The sequence below is a fragment of the Poecilia reticulata genome, chromosome 11 (assembly GCF_904066995.2).
Source record: "Poecilia reticulata chromosome 11, P_reticulata-male-v2, whole genome shotgun sequence".
In the NCBI taxonomy this organism is placed as follows: domain Eukaryota; kingdom Metazoa; phylum Chordata; class Actinopteri; order Cyprinodontiformes; family Poeciliidae; genus Poecilia; species Poecilia reticulata.
The window spans coordinates 17,321,950-17,343,184 of record NC_088840.1 but is presented as its reverse complement, the minus strand read 5'-3'; the positions used below and the strand labels follow the sequence as shown (position 1 = coordinate 17,343,184).

Here is a 21,235-nt window from a genome sequence, read left to right as displayed (position 1 = left end):
AATAAGCAATGCTTAGCCTTGTGGGGGCAAAAGTAAAGCCTGGTGGCCCGCCAGGCTTATGATACACTGGGGGAAACCCTGGTGTTGTTACATAGCCGACATTTTCACAAAAATCGAGTATTAAATGGGATGTGTCTCAAGAAAACATTGTGTTCATATTTCCTTAGTTAAATCTATGAAAAATACCAAAGAACACACATTTTTGAAGTAAAAAATAGTAGTGTCATGATCCCATAAATTCTGAGTTCGGTTTTATCTTAGTTCTGTGTTCTGAGTCTTGTATTTTAAGGTAATCTTCTGATTTTGACTTACACCTCTGTCTTCCTTGTGGTCATTGTTTTTCTTAGCTCATTAGTCTTATCCTGTAACTCTCTTAGCTCCTAATCACTCTGGTCCTGATTCCACTAATTACCTCCCCAAACATTTATAAGCCTGTCGGTTTTGCTTACTCCTTGTCAGATCCACCTGCTTCCAAGTCTCTTTTTTGTTGTTTCTCTCATGTTTCTTGATAATTTATGCTCTCTTGTGGTTTTCCTGGTGTCATTCTAAAGTTATCTTATAAAATATCCTTTATTTTGAGACTTTTATTCTTCAGTCTGCTTTTTGGTCTGACTCTGTCTCACGGTGTTATGAACCAGAAGATCCAGGAACACCAGTGAAATTGTCCACAGTCTCTAAACTTCTAAATTTAGGTGTACATTTTTAAAAGACCTTCTGAAAGTGTGAGGTAATTCAATTCAACCGTACATCAAAAGATTGCAACTTACAATATAAATAACTCACAAGATGCTGATATGAATGTATGACAGCAAAAATAACCTAATATTGCCAGACAGTGAGAAAAAAAGTTTGTGTACTTTTTAGAAAGTTTATCTAAACATCTGATTTGAACTGTTTCTGCGTACACCACATCTAGTTTTACAATATTATAATTCGTACCGTGAATTTGCTCTATGTAGCAATAGACGTCAAAGAGATCATCTGGATCCATCGTCCCATAGTTCCTCACTCCTGGTTGCCCATCCATGTCTCCATAGCAACCTTCACGGGGCACTTGTATTGGATACCTGCGTCAGTGAAGAAGAATGCTTTCTAAAATGAAACTGACCTCTGAGCAACCGAAAAATTAATGCAGGTTTGACAAAATAAACAACAAAACCTACATTCATAAATATATCAAGGGATTGCAGAAGTAATTTGTGGATTTTGTGTAATTTCAGCATGAAATCTAATAAAAGTTCAAAGATATTATGCTTCCTTGAACAGGCTACGGCTGCAAAACATATTCATTGGGTTTTTTTTACACAAAGTCATTCTCCAATGAGATTTTAGTCTGTATTTTCTTCCAGAATGAGCTGCTGTAGGGTGTCTTGTCACTTTAAATCCAGATAATCTGCTGCTGGCCACGCCCACCAACTCAATGTTTACACTCATACGTGAAAATGGCTGCAAAAAGACGCAATTATGCAACCGTGCATTTTTGAAAATCAGAAGCAGAGCCTCCTGCACAACCAAAATGAATACAGCAAGTTGTTTCTGGATGGAAAGTCAACAACAAGACACTTTTCCAGCAGCCATTATACAGCGCTTACAGTTGTAAAACCAGCTGACCAAATGTGCTGAGGTTGCTAGGTAGCGGTGCAGTGCCCATTGAATGTGACTTAACAACCGGGAGGGTTTTGAAGCATTTTCCAGAGACCAAAAAACATTAACTGATTGTCAAAAGATGCCTTGGTTGTTTTTAGAAGCAGTAAAAACCAAAATAGAAGGACAAAGATGTGCATTTTTTAAAGAGTGAAAAACTACCTGACAGATTGGTCCGCCAGCCAACCTGCGTCGCATTGCTCATATCCATCAAAATAAGCTGCAAGTAGCTGGTTGGGTGTGGCGACCTGAGCACCGATGCCCTCACAAGCCCTTTGGGCCTGCTGGAAAGAGAAGGAGTACCGACCCAAAGCATCTCGATAGTGGAACACCACACCTAAAAACATCACAACATATTTACACATTCAGAAATACACTGTACAGTCAGGTTGTGCAATTATTAACATGATAAAATCAAATATTTTACAGCTCTGACACATACAGAACTGGGTAGAATACACAAAAGTTGTACTCAAGTAACAGTAGCACTACATATTTTTATTGAAGTAAAAGTAAAAAGTAGCTATCCAAGAAATTACTAAAGTAAGAGTAAAAAAGTATTTGGTAAAAGTCTACTCAAGTACTGAGTAAGTGATCAAATTATTAATCATTTTATATTTTTTAAATGAAATAATCAGACGGACCAAAAGGTAAAGTTAAGTGGAAATTTTGGTATTTTAAGTACGAAAATAACAACAATTCATTTAAATAACAAAAAACAACAAAATTAGGCAAAATATTTTTTTCTTTTCAGTTTCTCTCATTAAAAAATTTATGAAAGTTTAACAAAAACTGCATTGTGTGTCTGAATTTTTGGTTAAAACATGTTTGCTTTTCATTCAGTGTGTAGAGAATCCAGAAATTTTACTCAAGTAAGTGTAGTGATACTTCATAATAAAATTACTGAAGTAAAAATAAAAACTACAGCGTAGTTAAAATACTCCTAAAAGTAATTTTTTTCTCAATTAAATGTAATTGAGTAAATGGAACTATTTACTACCCAACTCTAGATACAGAATGATCAAATATCTTTAAAAATTTGCACAAGGTTTCCCCCAGAAAATTTGGTAAGCCTGATATTTGGACGCTCTGCAGTCATTCATCCAGCGGCCCGTCATGTTTTTGAGTTAAAAAAATACTTGATAATCATGTGTTATTGAAAGATTGGAAGATTAACACCTGAACACCAACTATAAAGTCTTAAAAAATGCAAACATTTTTAAAAAGACTTAAATAAATAAGCAATGCTTAGCCTGGTGGGGGCACAAGTAAAGCCTGGTGACCCGCCAGGCTTATAACACCCTGGGGGAAAGTGTTGCACAGAAAAAAAAAATCTGGAATAATCCTCAACATGCTGATGCTACCTTTGATTTTGACTTGTACGACTTTGCTGGCATCTTCCAGTCCCTGCTGCACCTCGCAGCGATAGTGACCGGAGTCACTGTGGCGCAGGTCGCCTAACCAGAGAGACACGTCTTCAGGGGAGGACGTGTAGTTCAGCAGCGCCACACGGTCGCGGTACGCTTCATTGATCTTCACCCTTGAACTCCGCGCTACCAAGATCTGTGTCTCGATCCCGCCGGACACCACTGTCCACTTCACCCGGGGGACGACAGATGGGGACGAGGAAGAGGAGGAGGACAGAGACACGAAGCAAGGGATGGAGATGGAGCTGCCCAGAGGGACAAGAATTGGACCTGAGAGGGGGATGTCCAGCTTCAGCTGCCGCACGTCATCTGATGGACGCAAGAGAAAAAAGGACAAAACAACTCTGAAAACTTTCCAAAATTAAATTTATTGACTTTAATGCCAAAAATAATATGGAGGGGAAAATAATACAAGAAAAGGGACCAATTAGTTACGCTACAAGCACCACAGGACCGTTGTTTTATTCAGTTTGTCTACGTTAATATGTGTCTATCCCTATCAAAAAACATAATAAAGTCAACAAAATCCATGAGAATAAAGTCATAAAAGTATAAGAATAAAGTCAATATTTTGTTGATAAAGTTATAGTGATATCAGAATAAAGTTGTAGTTATGAAAATAAAGACAATAGTTCTAGAATAAAGTCGTAATAATATGAGAAGTCGTAATAGTAACACAATAATAAAATTATAATGTTATGAGAATAAAGTCATAATATTACCAGAACAACGTTGTAGTAAACACATCAGCATCAAATTATTATCAGTAACATACAGCTTGCTACTAACCATAATCAGTAACACTTTATTTGAAGGGGTGTGCATAAGACTGACATGACAAAACACCTGTCATGAACATAAAGAAGTCTTTATGAATGTTTATGACAGTTGTCATGAAGTGTTATTCGGTAAATAATGACACTTTTTATGCAAAGTTGCTCTAAAAGTGCTGCTTTCCTCTTATACTTCTTAATATTCACTGCAACCAACTGCATAATGAAGCAGCTAATGTCACATAATGTGGTGAAAGTTCATAGGGTTTTTAATTATTTTGTAATTAAATGTGGGAAATGTGGACTCACCATGAGCTGATGGCGTTTGGATGGGGAAGGCCAGGGTGAGATGGCAAACTGCACAGATGACTGGAAGGATCTGAACATATCTGTAAAGATAAAACAATAATCACTCGAAATTACCACAATAAGAGCTGAAACAATTAATCACCTTCACTGTCTTTAATTGTCCATTAATTTAGAATACAGACTCAAATATATGACATATCCTGAAAGAATAACAATTTTAGAAAAATAAATAGAAACATTTTGCATTTAAGATGAAAAATATTCTTCTAAATCTACTGGAGAATAACAAAGAAAATAGAGTTTTGATGCTGGAAAGCATGCATATTGTTGGTTCAGCTAATTATGCTCCATTGATCTCAAATTGATCTATTCATAAATACCTGCACATGCATGTAAAATACTATTCATTTTGTGGTTTTATGTTATATCCTGCTGTTCATTTAACTATTATTATTGATTGACTTCATTCCTTGACAAGATCAACTGGCGATCTATCTGATACAATTGCTTTTCAGATTTATTCTGCTATTGATTTATCTTGTTAACGTTTAGTTTTTTTTTATCTTAAATTTATGGCTAAAAATCATTTATAGATTATAGTAGAGTATATATAGACAGAGAATATAGATTAAAGTAGTGCTTTAGTCATTAAACAAAAACAATATAAATCTGTGTGCTTATATCTACTGAAATCTGTGAATGTTTTTTGCTGGTCTTATACAATATTTTCCACCTGAATATCACATGAATCCAAGTAAACCTGGTTAGTTTTAACCAGCTGGTTTCAATGAAAGAGTTCGTGTGATTTGAACAAACTGTGGGGGCTTTTGTAAATTACAGGAGCCACGAAAGCAACTAAAAGCCTAACCATACGGCAGATTTTTCAGATTTTCAAAGGGAAATCGGTGCCGCAGGCCTCTGACCTCAAGCTATTTATCACCTCCATGAGCTAATGACACAGCGTCTCAGCCGGGAGGCATCTGTCCAGTCCTCCATCACCAGGCCGGGTCTGTTATTAACCCAGCAGCCATGACGGGATGTCTGCAGTGACCTCATACAACCTCTGGAACAACTGGAAATGTTCCTGCATTGTGGAAAGACAGTGCTTCTGCACTATTTCTTTATCTCAGAGTAGATTAGGTCTTTCATATTCAACCCAAGTCACATGTATAAAGAAGAAAATTATGGGTCACCTGTTATGTCAAACTTTGTTTTATTTCAATCAAGCAAGCAAGCAATCAATTTTATCTATAAGGTACCCTTCATGTTGGAGGCAGCTCGCTGGAAACACATAATAAAGGGTACTTCTGAACTGGATGTGAACCATGCAGGGTCATAGTGTACAGGTGCAAATACCAGAGTTGTGAAGTAAACTGAAATTGGTGGGATACTCCCTTTTGCTCCAATCATTTTAAGAGGGCTGGTATTTATTAAAAGTGATGTACTTTTATCTTTTCTTCACTTCCCTGGACTAGCCAGGGGAGTCAATGATATAATCTTTGCTTAATTTCTTAATAAAAGAATAATCAAAATGCATTTTATTCATTCTTGATTGACTCAGTTTCTCTTTAGGTAAGACTTATTTATTTCCTTAACAAACCGGACAAAAAAAAAAAAAAAAGAAGACTTCTGACTTTAAAGGAAATAAGCACCTGGGAGGAATCAGGTTCAGTGACCAATGTGAAACGTATGGGGGAGAATAATGAACTTTCTGGAAGAGCATGTTGTATCTATGCAAGTTTTTCTGTGACTGAGGAATTGTCATTTTGAGCTATGTGATACAGCAGTGCTATGACATCACAGCGCCCTCAAAATTCTGAGTTTAAAAAAATTTGAATTCTGAGATGAAAGAGGTTAAAGTCATAATTCTGAGGGAAAAAAATCTAAATTCTGAGAAGTAAAAATTTTGAGATTAAAGTCAGAATTCTGAGGAAAAAACATCAGAATTCTGAGATTAATGTTGGAATTCTGAAAAAAGTCTGAATTTTAAGATTAAATTCAGAATTCCGAGGAAAAAAGTCATAGTTCTGAGATTGATTAAAAACAAAGTTCTGAGAAAAAAAAGTCTGAATTAAGAGATGAATGTCAAAATTCTGAGATCAAAACTGAGATTAAAGTCAGAAATATATTAAAATTTGAATTATGAGAAAATTCAGTCAGAAATCTTTATTATCCTTCTCCGTGTATATAAACTGTTCAGAGATAATTTTTGAAGCTTATGGCAGATTTATCCTTAGAAATCTTCCTGAGATGAACCTCCCATGTGGACAGACATGTCCTAAAAATCAGGGACAGGGATGTTTAGATCTTGTGGCGACTCTCTCAGCTTTGAAAACTTTAGTTTCTTGGATGAAGTCTGATAATTAATTGAGCGCTCCTAAAAAATCTTCTGAAAGCTACCCAAACGTCTAAATACTCTTGCTCCACTTCTGCCAGCAGCTCTCCCTGCCCAAGCAACTCAATAAGGCCTGGCAGGCGATCAAACCTTGAAGTTAAGTCCAGTGAGATCATAGTTTCTCTCAGAGGGTTCATTTGCAGTATCAATGAATATTTTAGCTGCCACATATACTTCCTCAAAGTCTTTAAGACTTAGCAAGGCCGCTAAATACATTCTGGTGAGTTCATGCCTTTAATAATTACATGCTCCCTCCATACAACCATTTATCCAACCGTCAAAAGTTTAAATCATGGAAGTATTCCGGTAATAATGATAAATGCATTATAAGTGTGACAGAAACTGAAACCTGGTCAGGGCATTTTGTCTGCCACCCGACATAACAGCAAATAAATGCTGACTACTAGATTTCTTTTCACCTATTAATAATAAAGGAGATGTTATGAAAAATTCATTTTTAAAAATTCGATTTGAGCCTAAATTGATTCTAAAAACAGTCTAAGAGCTTAAAAAAACCACCCAGATATTTTTTGGAAATAAGTTAAGTGTTTTTGGTATACAGAAAATGCTAAGTCACATTTGGTGGGCACCGCACTGTTACCTAGCAACTCCTGGGAAGTCCAGTCCGTCACCTAGCAACCCAAGCTGCTTATTTGGATTTAAAGTGACATGACGCCCTAAAACAGCTAATTCTGAAAGGATCGTAAAATAGGCATAACTGAGCAGACTAAAAACTCATTATCCGATTTCTTTGCCTTAATGCGACCTGTATCTAATCTTTTCATGACAGTCTGAACAACACAGGTTGGATTTTTTTTTTATGTGACCCAGGCCACTTGGATATCCGATACGTATCCGATTCAAATGTGATCTGACGTCCAGGTCGCATTCATCCGAACTGAACGTCATTGATACAAATGTCACTATTCTGTGTCCTGATACGCGCAAGCGGGAAGAAAAACATCAACCATGGCAGACGATAAGTAGGATTAAGTTGTTAAAGTGCGGGTTCCGGTCGGACAACAACTTCAAAATGTGTAAGCTAAGCTCCACCGTTAGCATCCATGTCTTCTTCCGCAAACACTGAGCACGCTCTCTGTGTGTGACGTTATTGCGCCCTCTACTGCGCATGCGGAACACTTTCAGGTTGTTTGCAGTTCACACTGGAGTCGCATATATTTAGAAATGTGAACGCTCCACGCCAAAAAAATCTGATTTGACAAAAAATTGGAATTGGGTCAGTGTGAATGTAGCCTAAGAATAATTTTCAGCAAAAAAAAAAAAAAAAATAATAATAATAATAATAATAATAATAAAGATATTTTGTGTATTGCCCAAAACCCTATTCTAACCTTATCAAGGAAGCATAAAAGTAACCTTAAACAGAAACTATTGCAGAGGCAAAGCAACAATTAAACAAACCAATCTGTTAGTAAAGCTATAAGAAAATAAGTATTATTTTAAAAAATGGTGGGGGTGGGGGGAAGGGTACCCAGACAAGCCTAACTGATTAAAAATGTCCAAAACTAAAAAGTGGATGTTGGAGTAAAAACCCGAGAGTACATATTATATTAATAAAGTTATAACCTCTGGACTGAAGCATAAAAACGACTTAATACATTTATACTTTCTGCATTTATGTGAAACAGTTTCTTTGAAATGAGTCGGCACAAATAGACCTCATTGACTTTTGTCAAATGAAATGGCCTTCTCTTATGGCGGTATAATTGCCGTCTGTTTTCCTGGCAGCTGGCTGGACTCTACAAGGCTGGTATCACTATTAGTATTCTTGACAAGAAAACGTCTCATAAAAGAGCAAGCATGGAGCCAAGGGGACAGCTGCACACTGTGCTTTCACCTCATACCAACTCCCTCACAAAAGGCTGCATGGAAAATTAAAGGACAGGCCACTGGCACACTCGCGCACTGTTTCTCTTTTCTTTTTCTTGCTCTTTTCATGGCTGGAAAGGGAAGTTTTCAGCACTTAGGATCGCTGTGCATTGGGCTTTGTAGAAGAGAAACAGCAGCATTAAGACCCCGGACACTGATTCAAACGCTCGCACTGTTAGGCCCAAATGACAGTTTGTGAATCGAGTTGATGGGTGAGGAGAATAATTGCGGTTGCTGGGTGTTGTGCCATCTTTATATCGCATTTGCCACTGAAGGCTTGCAGCTCCTCTTGTTTAAACGACACTGAAGAAAAGTCAAGCTGAAATCAATGCCACCCACTGCATTTAGGGGTCTGCAAACTGCAGCCAGTGTGTTATCCCGTCGACACAGAGTAGCTCCAGACTATTAACGTCATTATAGCTAACTAAAACTAGCAAAAACTGAAACTGAGAAAACATTTTTGTTAACTGAAATAAATGAAAACGGTGATTAATGGGGAAAACCTATAACTAACCAGGACTATATTGTAAATTAGCTAAAACATACAGAAATTATAGAAATATTATCCATCGTTTTCGTGTTTATGAATCTATTTATTCACCTTTTAAACTGATGTAAAATTGATTTTACGTAAACTGTTGTGGGCTAACACTTATGCTAGCCCGCAAAATGGCGACAGCAAAAGTTGGTAGAAAACACCAACCGATTGTTGTTTCTTGTCCAACAATTGAATACATTTTCTGAAAACAATACCGTCTATTAAATATTCCTTATTCTATTAAATATACCCAATCAATGTATGCATAATCACAATAAAATACTTTAACCCTTTTGAATTCTGCACCTAAAAATGAAAAAAAAGAGAAAACAAAAACTACTACTACAGCAAATAAAAAGTAAACTGAAACTAAACAATATTAAACTAATAATAGCTAATAAAATCTAGCAAACACTCTAAAAATTCATTAAATCTAACTGAATTAGACAAATAAAAAGTCACAACAAAGTAACTCTGCTTTTGTCATTGAAACATGAAAATATGTTAGCCTAAGGATTGCCTTAGAATATATTCAGTAGATCAAGAAATATAAGGAGCGTGGTTATACCATTTTTGCAAATGTTGCACTGTAAATAAATTCCCCCCTGCGTCTCGTGGGTGGTCTCTGCAGAGTTTTACATCACTGTCAATACAGGGAGACCTCGTCCCCGGTTCCAACCAACAAGCCAGAAAATGACTCGTGATCCCAATTCAGCCAGGTCAAACATGTCTATTTGACGGATGTGCAGCAAGCTTGGAGGAGTGCTGAGCTGGAACAAAACACATCTTCTCTAAAGCACACTAAATGAGCTTTTACGAGGTGTAAATGTGGCGCTCTAGCTTTCTTACTCTACGAGTACGCTCAATCTACCCCAGATTTTTTTATTTTAGTGTGGTTGCACTACAGTTGCATGCAGGATAAAGTAGAGATTCTCATGCAAAACACCAATAAAACCTAATGTAACATCCGACACAAAAAGTCGATTTAAATAGAAAACGGAATTTTCTCTAAAACATATTTTTCTGCTGACTGTGGTTTTCTTGTTGTAAGAAACACACTATAGGTTATCTAAAACAAAGAAGCTTCTTGCATTTGTTTAAAAAGTTCCAACATGTTAATTTTTTTTGTCGATTTATCATTTCAAGTACTTAAATTAGAGCTTTCAGCATGTATTTGTTATTCTGAAATGTTATATTCTAATTGTTAGAGTTAACTTATTTATAATGACTGTGTGAAACAATATTAACAATTTACCAGCTGGTTTGTGTGGTTACATTTTTGCAAAGTTTATGGAGTGTCGGATAAAGTCTGATTTATTCACACGGTTGTCAACTGGAAAACACTTTGTAAGCTTTATGGAATGTCATGGGAACTTTGTTTTTGATTAATATAATAAATAAGATTATATTATCTGACAACAGAGCACTGCAGTGCCTTCAAGGTCTTTTACTATCAGTTTTGTTGCAATTAGCTACATGCCAGAAGCAACACACACATTCCAACAACTTGAGTTGTGCAGATGCTGGCCTGCCCACAGCATGAAGCATATGACTGTGTGCCTGAGTCCAGCCTATTATCTTAAGAAGATCAATATTTAATACTCAAATAACTACTTTGCTCTATCTGTGGTGTTCACGACGCATAAAGGGCCCAGCGTTGTAAAACTTTATATGTGGTCACAAATAAATTAGACTTTGACTTGTGGAAACTAAAACTGACTCCAGCTATTTTCCTTGGGTTGCCGAAAAAAGAACTGGGTGATGGGAAAAGCTAAGCTAAAAGCTAAGGTTCACAGTTAGCTAGTAAATTAAAAGCTGTGGATTTGAATTTACTAAATTCAAACACAGACAAACACACAAAAAAAACTAATGTCCTGCCAAAAGATCTATGAAACAGAGTAGCATAAGCATTGAAAAAGCCAAAACCAATTTTAAATTGTTTGTTTGGCAGACGTTTTGGTACTTAATAGAAAAATAAAACAGGCATAGATGAAGATAGACAAGATACAACAGCTAGCTAACCATTAGCAGCAGCTATGCTAACGTTGCAATGGGCAAGATTAGGCTACACAAACAATACCACTTCATTGCTTTAAAATCATTTGTGTGGCACCATTTTGTCAGTGACGGAGTGAAAGCCAACATATACGTTTCATCAGCACTATGAGAGTAGAGCTGCTCATAAACCATTAGCTGCTAGCTACGTAAGCTAATGAAAACAGATCAAACTAGCTAACACGAGTGTAGAAAAATGAAAGAAGCCACTACAACTTTTAATAATTTGTCATCCAGTCTTTTAATACTCAGTGATAATGTTGACATGACAGATTCAATATCAACATTAGGTAAGATACTCAATACTCAATATTAATACTGCAAGGTTTATTTTAAACCAGAAGGTTCTTTAAATAAAAAAATATTAAAGCTGGAATAATATGATACATTTTGTGTCTTTATTAGTTAACATCCAATAATCAGCAGGAAATTCAATAGCCACTTATTAATTAAAAGTTATTAAAAATGTAATTTTCTTGTAGAGCAAAACAATAGACAACTTAAAGTTGGTTTCTTCAGCCACAGCTCCATCAATCAACAACCTACCACAGTTTCTTACAAATTTCTGGTCAAATATATTTATTCTTGGATTAAAAACAAGTAATTTAACTAAGTTTATAACTCATGAATCAACTTTGTTTGTTGACACTAAAATTTGTAGCAATGTTTTTCCTTAACGTTGCTTGTTTTTTCATTAGGCCTGAACAAAGTGGAGGAGTAATGGAGTGGTGAGGTTTGTGGTCAATTTTGTACCTTCTTTATTGTAGTTTTCATTTTCTCATCCCTGATAAACATCTTTTGTTGTGCCAACCATTAGCGTCAAGTCATACTGTTCGGAAGGCAAAGTCAGAATAGTGTTAGCAGCAATATTTAAACAGATGGCCATCCGGCATCTTTAACAGTTTGCTGCTGTATATAAAGGAGCTTTATTAACTTTTTAAGCATCAGGGAGTCGGGCTTTAAGGTGTTTTATGAAGTTTGAAAAGCTAATATGTTTTCTAGGAATCACCAGCTTGCATAAGGGCAGACAGACATCCTCCAGTTTTCTTTTTTCACTCCCTACAAGGTAAATTACATCCAAACAACATTTTCCTGCAAATTTTTGAGTAAAGTAGCAAAGGTTTTCCTTCAGAAACTTTTAAGCTTCACCCTTTTGATTCTCAGCCATCAGGTACGTTGAGAAAGGGAGAAGAAAGGGATAATGTCTGCAGCAATGCTGTGCAAAGTTGTGTGCCAAACATGGAGATAAAATCGGCACAACTTAAACTGATTAAAAATATCTTTAATATATCAAAATACCAATTAATTTGACAACCTCATTGGTTTTTGGGTATTACAACAGATTTCTGTTTAAGTATAAATTTTATGTTTGTGCATTATGGCAAGCTCTACCTTCTACATGCAAAACAATTACTCTTAACATCCAAGTATCCAACAAACTAACTGTCTCCACAAAAGACTGGACAGAGATTTTTTTTTAGAGTAAAATAAGATATTCAGTGGGACGATTTGGGTTTTAAGATAGCTTAAAAAGGTTGGAAAATTACATGTCATTTGACGTGCCTGAAATGACCAAAGGCTCTAAATGAAGTTAATTATCTGTGAGAGAAGTTAGAGTATTAACTTGACACCATAATACAGGCTTTTTTCCTCTTCCGCTTGCACATCTCCAAGAAAAACCACCAGGACGTCTCCCCACAACATCTCTGTGCCAGAAAGCCACCCACTATGATTCACCATCCAGTGGGTCTGGAAAAGCTTCAAACTATGTTTCCACTTATTTTCACTGCAGTACCTGGTCATTTTGAGAGGAATGTTTTTCTGTTTGTAAAACCACTAACTAGCTCTGAACTATAACTCTATCAGGTATCTTATTTTCTCTGTATGTCAGCGTTCTTAATTTTCAAAGGCTTCATAAAAAAGACTGAATAGAAAATAAGAAAAACAACAGCAAAAGCTGCAGCATGTCTGGAGAACTATTGATTACGACCACTTTAAAGCATTACAGGAAAGCCTGACTTCTTGGAAACAAAATACTTTAAAAATAGAAAAGTTCACCATGAGTGAATTTTATGGTGTTTGAACACCTGATAATCCAGTAGACTTGGTTCAGCTGGGGACCAAAATCGTAACAGTTGCTACATTTTCAGCTGGTGCGGTTCACTTTCATACTGGACTGTGTCAAATGAACCAAACTAATTAAAAAACAAAACCTGTTCACCTCCTTGCCTGTGGTGGCACTGCACCACGAACCACTGAAGGAAACGACACAAAAACCAACGAAGAAAACCAGCTTAACTTCCTGCTTCACAAAATGTAAACAAAAACGGAGTAGCATCAGATTTTAGCGGTTGTAGAATTTCTCTTTTGTCTCTGGTGAAAAACGTTGAACCGTTTCTCCCTGTAACGCCAGACCCCACATTTACTTTGGTTGTATTTACCCACAATGCTTTGCTATGTGGTTCGTATCCTGCTTTTGGAGCAGTACCCAGTCGAATTGCATTCACATTCAAACCGCACCATCATTCACTTCAACTGAACCAATAACTTGGGTTTTGGACAGACCATAGTTTTCTTTCCTGGTCCGCATCGGAGTCCGATTGCGCATTCACACCTCCACAAACAAACCTGACTTTCTGGATAAACGAACTAGAGTTTAGTTAAAGTGATTAAAGCAATCAGTTGTAAAAATAGGTCAGTTCAATAGTTAACATTACCAGGAAGTATTATCTAATACAAACCATTAGATAATACAGATAATACAGGTTGATTACAGTGTGTTTTTCTGTCAAAGGTACAAGATGAAAACTAAAAATGGATGGATGAGAAAAGGGATGGTAGTGATGGTCAGATTGACGCCTTTAAAATCTAGCAGGGACTCATTATAAATCCCATACTGAGGTTCAAAGTCAAATTTAGAGGATTTTCTCAGCGAAACACTTTTGAAACTTGCAGTTGCTTGACATTTTTTGAAGTAATAAAAAATGAGTACTGTTTTCTGATTCACCATTACCAGCAAAGAGAGAATATTATATCTGAATCTTCACGTCTTTACCTCTTAAACTCCAGAATCCATTGAAGCATTATGTAAACAGAAGCTACTAAAAGGCGGCTACATGACTGAATGTGACCGCTGGCTCTCTGTGTGTCCATTACTTAAATTTACCTGCGCCTCAAGGTGAACTGCAGAAAGTGAGGTAACATTTGGGGAAAGCACTCAAATCTAAAAGCAGCATCCTGGATCTCCAGGGTACATAAAAACCTGAAGTTTATGAATATACAAAATATGTTTTGCTTTTATCTAAAATGCTGATTACAAACTGTTTAATGCAAATTTTCACATCTACAGAACTGGGCAAAAATAATTACTTTCCCCTCATTTGTTTATATTTTGCACCCAACAAGTCAAGATTTCTTATTCATATTTTTTTGAATAGCTTGTATTGGCTTTCTAAATATCCAGAACTTGGCTACTTTCAGATGAATCTTATCCACACCACTCAGACCTTCAACACTAGACTTAAAAGCTTTTCTTTTGGTTAAAGCCTCTGCATTATCTTGAATTTCTTCTTCTGCTAAGGGCTGCTGGAGGACATAAAGTTCCTGCGCTTTTCTCCCATTCTCTTGCCATTCTTATCTTTTGTACTCTCTTTGCTTTTCCTTCACATTAAAAGTCCTGCCAGCCCGAGGCTTTTTGAGTCGCTCTTCTCTGTACAGAACCAATGGGAATGCTCTTACTGCCATCACGGACCAGTTCTCTTTGGGGTTTTCATTTGCATTTCATTATCTGCCTCCTTTGTGGCTTCTTAACCCAACTTGTCACAGTAGATGGTGATCATATTGAGTCTGGATGTATCAAAACCACCAAACTGGATGGTTTTGATCCAGGTTGGATCATGAGGCATGGGGCGGTATACGTTCTGAACTGGAGCCATGTAAAATAAAGTGATCTGAATTTAAATGGGAAAAAAATATGAAAGTAGATTAAGGCTGCACAGCGTTGATTGACTGAGATGTTTGTGTTTCAGCCTTTTAAAATCTCACTTCCTCTTTGTTTCAGGCAAGTTTTTCTCTCCATCATTTGTTTTGTTTAATTTAATAAATATCATGAATTTTGTCATGTCTGTGGAGCCAGTTTGTGGCAGTGTAAGATATGTTTAAGTTGCGTCTAAACATAATTAAATTAAACAACTTTAATTTAGTTCATTTGGTAGATGCCACAAGGACATAGTAGGTTCATAGATTAGTTTGATAGATATACATTTTGTACCAATATGGTGGTTCCCAAAGAAGAGAGTCACTACTGGCAAACAACTGGAAGATGATTATCTCTTATCTACTGTGTTGGCCGCAGTGTGATGTGACAAAATAGGGGCACCTTATTAAATATTCAGATCTTGATTACGAAATGTCTGGAAAGCTGATACGCTTCTTGCAGCCATCTGACAGTCTCTGACATCAGAAGAAAGAAAGTTCATCGCTCTGCTCACTTTCAGTTGTGAGATTTTTGAGCACAGCGTCTCCATGGGGTTGAGATCTGGGATTTGACTCACCCAGGCTCTTACATTTATTAATTTTTAGCTTGCCTTTGGTGGATTTACTAGTTTGTTTTGGGCCACTGTCGTGTTGCAGGGTCCAGTTTCAGACCCATGACTTCAAATTTTTCTCCAACATCCTCTAATGTGTGGTAGAAATCATGATGAATCAGATGATGCAGCAGCAAAGCATCCACAGACTATGACACGCCCACCTTCTTGCTCCACATGCCTGTCTCAATAAATCAACTAATCACATGATAAATTAAAACGAGCTCGATCATTTCTATATGCATGATTGTTTTCCTCGTTTTTCTATCTTGTCCAACCAAAGACTGAATAACAAAAGTTTTAAATCTGGTGCCTTGGTCTCAACAAGTCATTTTCTTTGAGGACAATTGTTTACAAAGACTTCAGTATCCAATTTAGTTGTTGTTTCGGTTGTTTTGCTTATTTATTGTGGATATTTAAAATGTCTTCCAGGTCCAGTGTTAAATGTTCATTAGAAATTAAAGTTTATTGATCTTTGAGAGAGTTGTCTTACGTCATATTACTTGAAAATGGTCTCAAAACAACAATATTACTATTTATCACAATAACTTCTGGGACGTTTTGCTTTCATGACAGGTCAAGCTGCATATGGTTTAATTAATAATTCAGCATAAAACTAATTCATTTATTCCATGATTATCTCCAGCAAACTTCTGTCTGTCCTTAATGGGAGCAAAGATCTTTTCTTTGCACAACGCCAATGAAAGTTTTTTAAGATTGTCCAGGCATCTACTTTCATATCAAAAAACAGAAGGATCCTTATGTGTAACTTTAAAAGTAACTTAAATGTAAGGCTGTCCTAATTCACTTTTTACATGTTTTTCTTTTTCCATAAGTTTTAAACAATTCTGTTTTATTTATGTTTCTTGAATTAGTCAATATTGTTAAAACTGAAATTAAAAATCCATATTTCCAAATATTTTAGAAAATCACACGCACAGGTTCACCTCTGTTATCTCTATCACTTGATCTTATGAAAAAAAAACTTTTGGAAATTAATTGGTAATAATCTATTTCTAGCTTTAAGCACAACTAAAAGCATTTTTAAATTAACCAAGTCCCTCATGGTAATCTTAATTTTTTGGACTTCATGTAATCGACTCTGAAATAATATAATACCGAAGCAACCAAAGTCCAAGAAAAAACGTTAAAATCTCCAATAAAACACTAAAAAGTCTGTTAGGACTGAAGCAAAGTTTAAAGACAAATGAGGGGACGGTTTAAAACTTTTGCACAATAATGCACCTCACACTTAGGCGCAGCTGCAATGAACTTCTCTCCGTAACAACGCAAAGCGCAAAAAAAGACGGCATGAAATCAAATGGCGACTTAATAAGACATGAAGCGAATGAAAAGCCTACCTGGTTGGTGTCAGCAGCATTTCAGCTGGAGCAGGACGGCCTGGCTGCTGGGTACAAGTTTGTTCCGTCAGCTCCTCTCTGCGTGCTGCAGTGCGTCTGTCCGGGCAGGAGGGGGAAGCGGCTGGATGCTCTGCACAGGTAGATACAAGCTGGAGCTGCAGCCGTGCACCGACAGACTCGGAGGCTCGTGGAGAAAGGAGGGAGATGGAGAAAGTGACGCCACAAATGAAACCGTGAACTGCCCACTCCCTCCCCATCCAGCAGCCGGGATGGAGGTGACGCAGGGCGGCCAGGAGGGGGTGTGGGCGCCGGGAGGAAGGGCATCCACAGAAACTGATGCAGAAGAGTGAAATGTTCAGGAAGTTATCCAAAGATGTATGTCAGATTAGAGAAAGGATGAAGCAGAACCAGGACAAGTCGAGTCAGCATCGACTGCTGCTGCAGGTAAACCGATAATGCTGCATCAGTCACCTGCGCAGAACACAGAGGAGTCTGTTCAGAGATAAAACACACAAAAAATTATTCAATAAAAAGCATAAACCCCTACAGTTTAAAAGTTGTTTTAAATCTTATTAGATCAGAGATGACAGATCCTTTTTGCCTATCGGATTGGACAAATGGAAAGCCAAGGGTTATAAAGTCGTGAGAGGACATTCTTTATGACATATGAAATGAGACAAGCATGATGGCAAGTGAAATTGAAAGAAAGGTCAAAGAGGTAAGCAGTGTCCGATTTAATGTACATAACTGTCTATCATAGCTTATGTGGTACTAAAAGAAGGTTTATGGATATTATTGTGTGCCTCGCGAAAGTGTTAATCCTCCTTGTAGTTGTCCACATTTTGTCACGCTACAACCCCAATATTCAGTATCTTGTTGGGATTTTATTTTTGATAAACCAACACAATGTAGTGAATCATTGATTAGATAAAGTGATAGATCACTTTAGATCTATCACTTTAGATGGATATGAAGAAGAAAATCTGAAAAGCGTGACGTCCATTTGTGACAGGGGTTCATTTTAACAGTGTTACAGATGTGAAGTTTGTGAAAATGTGCTTATTTATTCTTCAAATTCCTTTTTGTTTCGTCAAAAAGTAATTTCTCCTCATATGATGGAACGTTACGCCACTTTTGACCGTTGGTGGTTACCATAGCAACCAGTAACTGACAGCTCCGCCCCCTTTTTCTGTCGTCGTTCTGTAACTGTGGTATGTTTTAGGATCAGCTCTATGTTTTCTTTACAAGTATTATATTTTAACATATATTTTAGACAAATTCATTAATGTACATGGTTTTTGTATGTAATTTTGCCATGTTTCATGTACGTATAGCGGGTTCTAGCGGTGTTTAATTTGATCTGTTAACTGTTGTTAGCTGTTCATTCACCTCTGTAGCTTGTTTAGGGTTACTTATGATATTTTATTTAATGTATAAGGGGAGAAGCTGCTGGACTGATGTTAACCACCACCTTGATTTTCTTTCTTGATAGAATAAATGCAGCGAGCCTGAGTGTGTTTGTCAGAAAACATTAGAGAAAACAGCAGAGATATCTCTGACTAAAATCAACTAGTTTATTCACTTGATTTAACAAATTTCATTATCAATTCACAAACATTCTCTTTCTACTTACCAACAAGTGAAAAGGGAGCAGAAAGAAGAAAAAACCTTGTGTAAACCCGTCCCTTTCTTAATTACGTTTTCATGGCCGTATGCATTAAATTACCAATACGAGTTGTAAACAATATATTATTCTCCTAATTACTAACTATTAACATTACTGTTAACTCCTCATACAAATTGTTCCATAGTTTTTACTCCATGCTCCAAAATGCATAATTGTTTTAAGATAGCACAAGCAGTTTTACTATGGAAATAGTATTTCCCTCTGTTATTTCTATCACAGTTCTTTATAAAGACAAAGAACTTTTGGCAGTAATCTCTCTATAGCTTTAAACATAACTAATAGCATTTTTAAATTACCCAAGTCTCTAAGATTCAGGATATTTGACTGAATCAACAATTTGCTTTGATTCGCTTTATATAAAAGTCACATAGCTTTATTTTGTGACACAAACACAGGGTTAGTGTTGGTTTTAGATGTGCTGCCCCATTCGGCGTACTGGAGCAGGGAAAGCAAAGACCACAAGAAACAAGAACAAACCCCAACAAGATGTTTATAGAACCACACAACAGAAAATCAAAAATAACACAACCTCCACGAACCCTGTTTCTCTGTGCAGAGTGTATTTGTTTCGGCTAAACATTTAGCTTTCTACTTGAATGAATTACTTTCAGATTTATGCAGTCATCCTGTATGTTTTTGTTGCCTAGTAAGAAAAATAAGATGGGGGAAAGTGTGCAGCGGGTGAATGGTGCTTTGTGGTGGCCGTCCTGTGATTCAGCAGCATCTCTTGGCTCTGCACACCTGAGGAATCTGACACCCAGGTGACAGTCTGGGAAGGAAATGTCAGAGCTCAAAGAGCAGCCGGAGATCAGAGGTCTTGCTTCTGACGTGGACCAGCTGTCACAGTGACCCAGATTGACTCCACAGGCAACAGAATAACATCATTTATACAAAGAATTTCTCCCTCACAGGACATAAAGAGACACTTTCTGTTTAAAACTTGTGTGAACTAACAAATCAGGTTATAAGGATGTCATAAAAGAGTAAAGAAATCTGTGTTTAGATAAAATATTTTTGTAACAACCCTTCTGATTATTCCTGAAATCCTCCATTGTGACTTCAAAAAGATGAACACACTGATGTACTTTCAGGTACTTTACTGGATAATGAAGAGGTGAAAGTTGTCAAAAATTGGTGTTTGGATTGTTGCTAGACCTTTGACTTATAGGTGTAGTTGAAAGAGTTTGAGTTTTTGTTGGCTTTTTTTTTTTTTTTAACTCTGAGGTCATAGTTCTCTGAGCTATGCTTGCAATCAGTGAGGTGACTTACGATTAATTGTCCATTAATGATTTATTAGATTAAATTTAGTTCCAGTGGGCTGCACAGTGGCGCAGTTGGTAGAGCTGTTGCCTTGCAGCAAGAAGGTTCTGGGTTCGATTCCCGGCCCCGGTCTTTCTGCATAGAGTTTGCATGTTCTCCCTGTGCATGCGTGGGTTTTCTCCGGGTACTCCAGTTTCCTCCCACAGTCCAAAAACATGACTGTCAGGTTAATTGGTCTGTCTAAATTCTCCCTAGGTGTGAATGTGTGTGTGCATGGTTGTGTGTCTCTGTGTTGCCCTGCAGCAGACTGGTGACCTGTCCAGGGTGACCCTGCCTCTCGCCCAGAACGTTAGCTGGAGATGGGCACCAGCAGCTCCTGACCTCAGTAAGGGACAAGGGTGTAAGAAAATGGATGGATGGATTAGTTCCAGTTGATTAATTTCAATCCTTTGGACCTTTTCTTACTGTTGTTGTTCCAAATTCTTGTAGTTTGACCGCCGTCCAGCAGAGGGATGACCAGCGGCGGCTGGTCATCTCAGATTTGATAATAGATGTTTTCTTTTCCTTTTTTTTTAATTCGTGAAATTTAAAAATAAATGTATGTGATCTGAGCTTCATGAAATATTGAGGTTCAGAAATCTAAATTGTGTGTGCTGTAAAAAGGTAAAATGATTAAAAATGGCTTTTTACTCAAAGTTTTTATTGTTGTTTAATTCAATAAATTATTATTAAGAACTTTCTTCATTTCAGTAACTCAATTTACCCCCAGAATTGTGTTTTCAATCCTTTTTTTCAGTAGATTGATTATTTTTCAGTTTATTGCCAATGTAAACAAGATTTACAGTTATTATATAATATTAGACCAATAAAAATAATACAGAATACAGAAATCTGGCTCAATTATGAGTATGTTTACGTACTTAAATTTTATTTTCAAAAGCAGCCAAGCACAACATTGGTCTGGAAAACTGAAGCTATCAGAAGAAATTAAAGATCTAAAGAAGTTTGTTTTATCATTTGAACCACAATAAATTACAGTCATATGCAAATATCTTCTTGCAGCTGACTAAATTTGCCCAAACACAGTTAAACATGCAGGCAAGACGATGGCTCAGAGCTGCATGAGGGCTAAAGTTACATTTTCCAGCAGCCTTTAAACATCCAGCCTATAATCAGACTCTGTCATTACACTGAAGCTGCAGCTTAGATCATGTGCCGAGTCCAGAGCAGCACTTGAATTTAGTTTGAAACGCTCTTCAGATGTTCTGGAAGTCCTGGGGTTTTTAAATCTGTGTTTTAAACACGCATTT

At 36.8% G+C, this 21,235-nt stretch overlaps 1 protein-coding gene across 2 annotated transcripts in view; it reads right to left on the bottom strand.

The window, feature by feature from the left end:
• The window catches only part of LOC103472524 (neurocan core protein-like), a 30,486-nt gene extending 13,101 nt beyond the window's left edge, over positions 1-17,385 (bottom strand). Inside the window, exons 1-5 of one of the 2 annotated variants that reach the window (XM_017307353.2) lie at positions 16,979-17,385; positions 4,154-4,233; positions 3,009-3,380; positions 1,807-1,981; positions 940-1,067 (exon numbers count right to left, since the gene is read on the bottom strand). In XM_017307353.2, the coding sequence (XP_017162842.2) occupies positions 940-1,067; positions 1,807-1,981; positions 3,009-3,380; positions 4,154-4,233; positions 16,979-17,235 (1,012 nt within the window). In that variant the 5' untranslated portion in view covers positions 17,236-17,385. The remainder of the gene's footprint in view (positions 1-939; positions 1,068-1,806; positions 1,982-3,008; positions 3,381-4,153; positions 4,234-16,978) is intronic. The other variant, XM_081613028.1, reaches the window with a different exon arrangement.
• Positions 17,386-21,235: the final 3,850 nt, after the last annotated feature.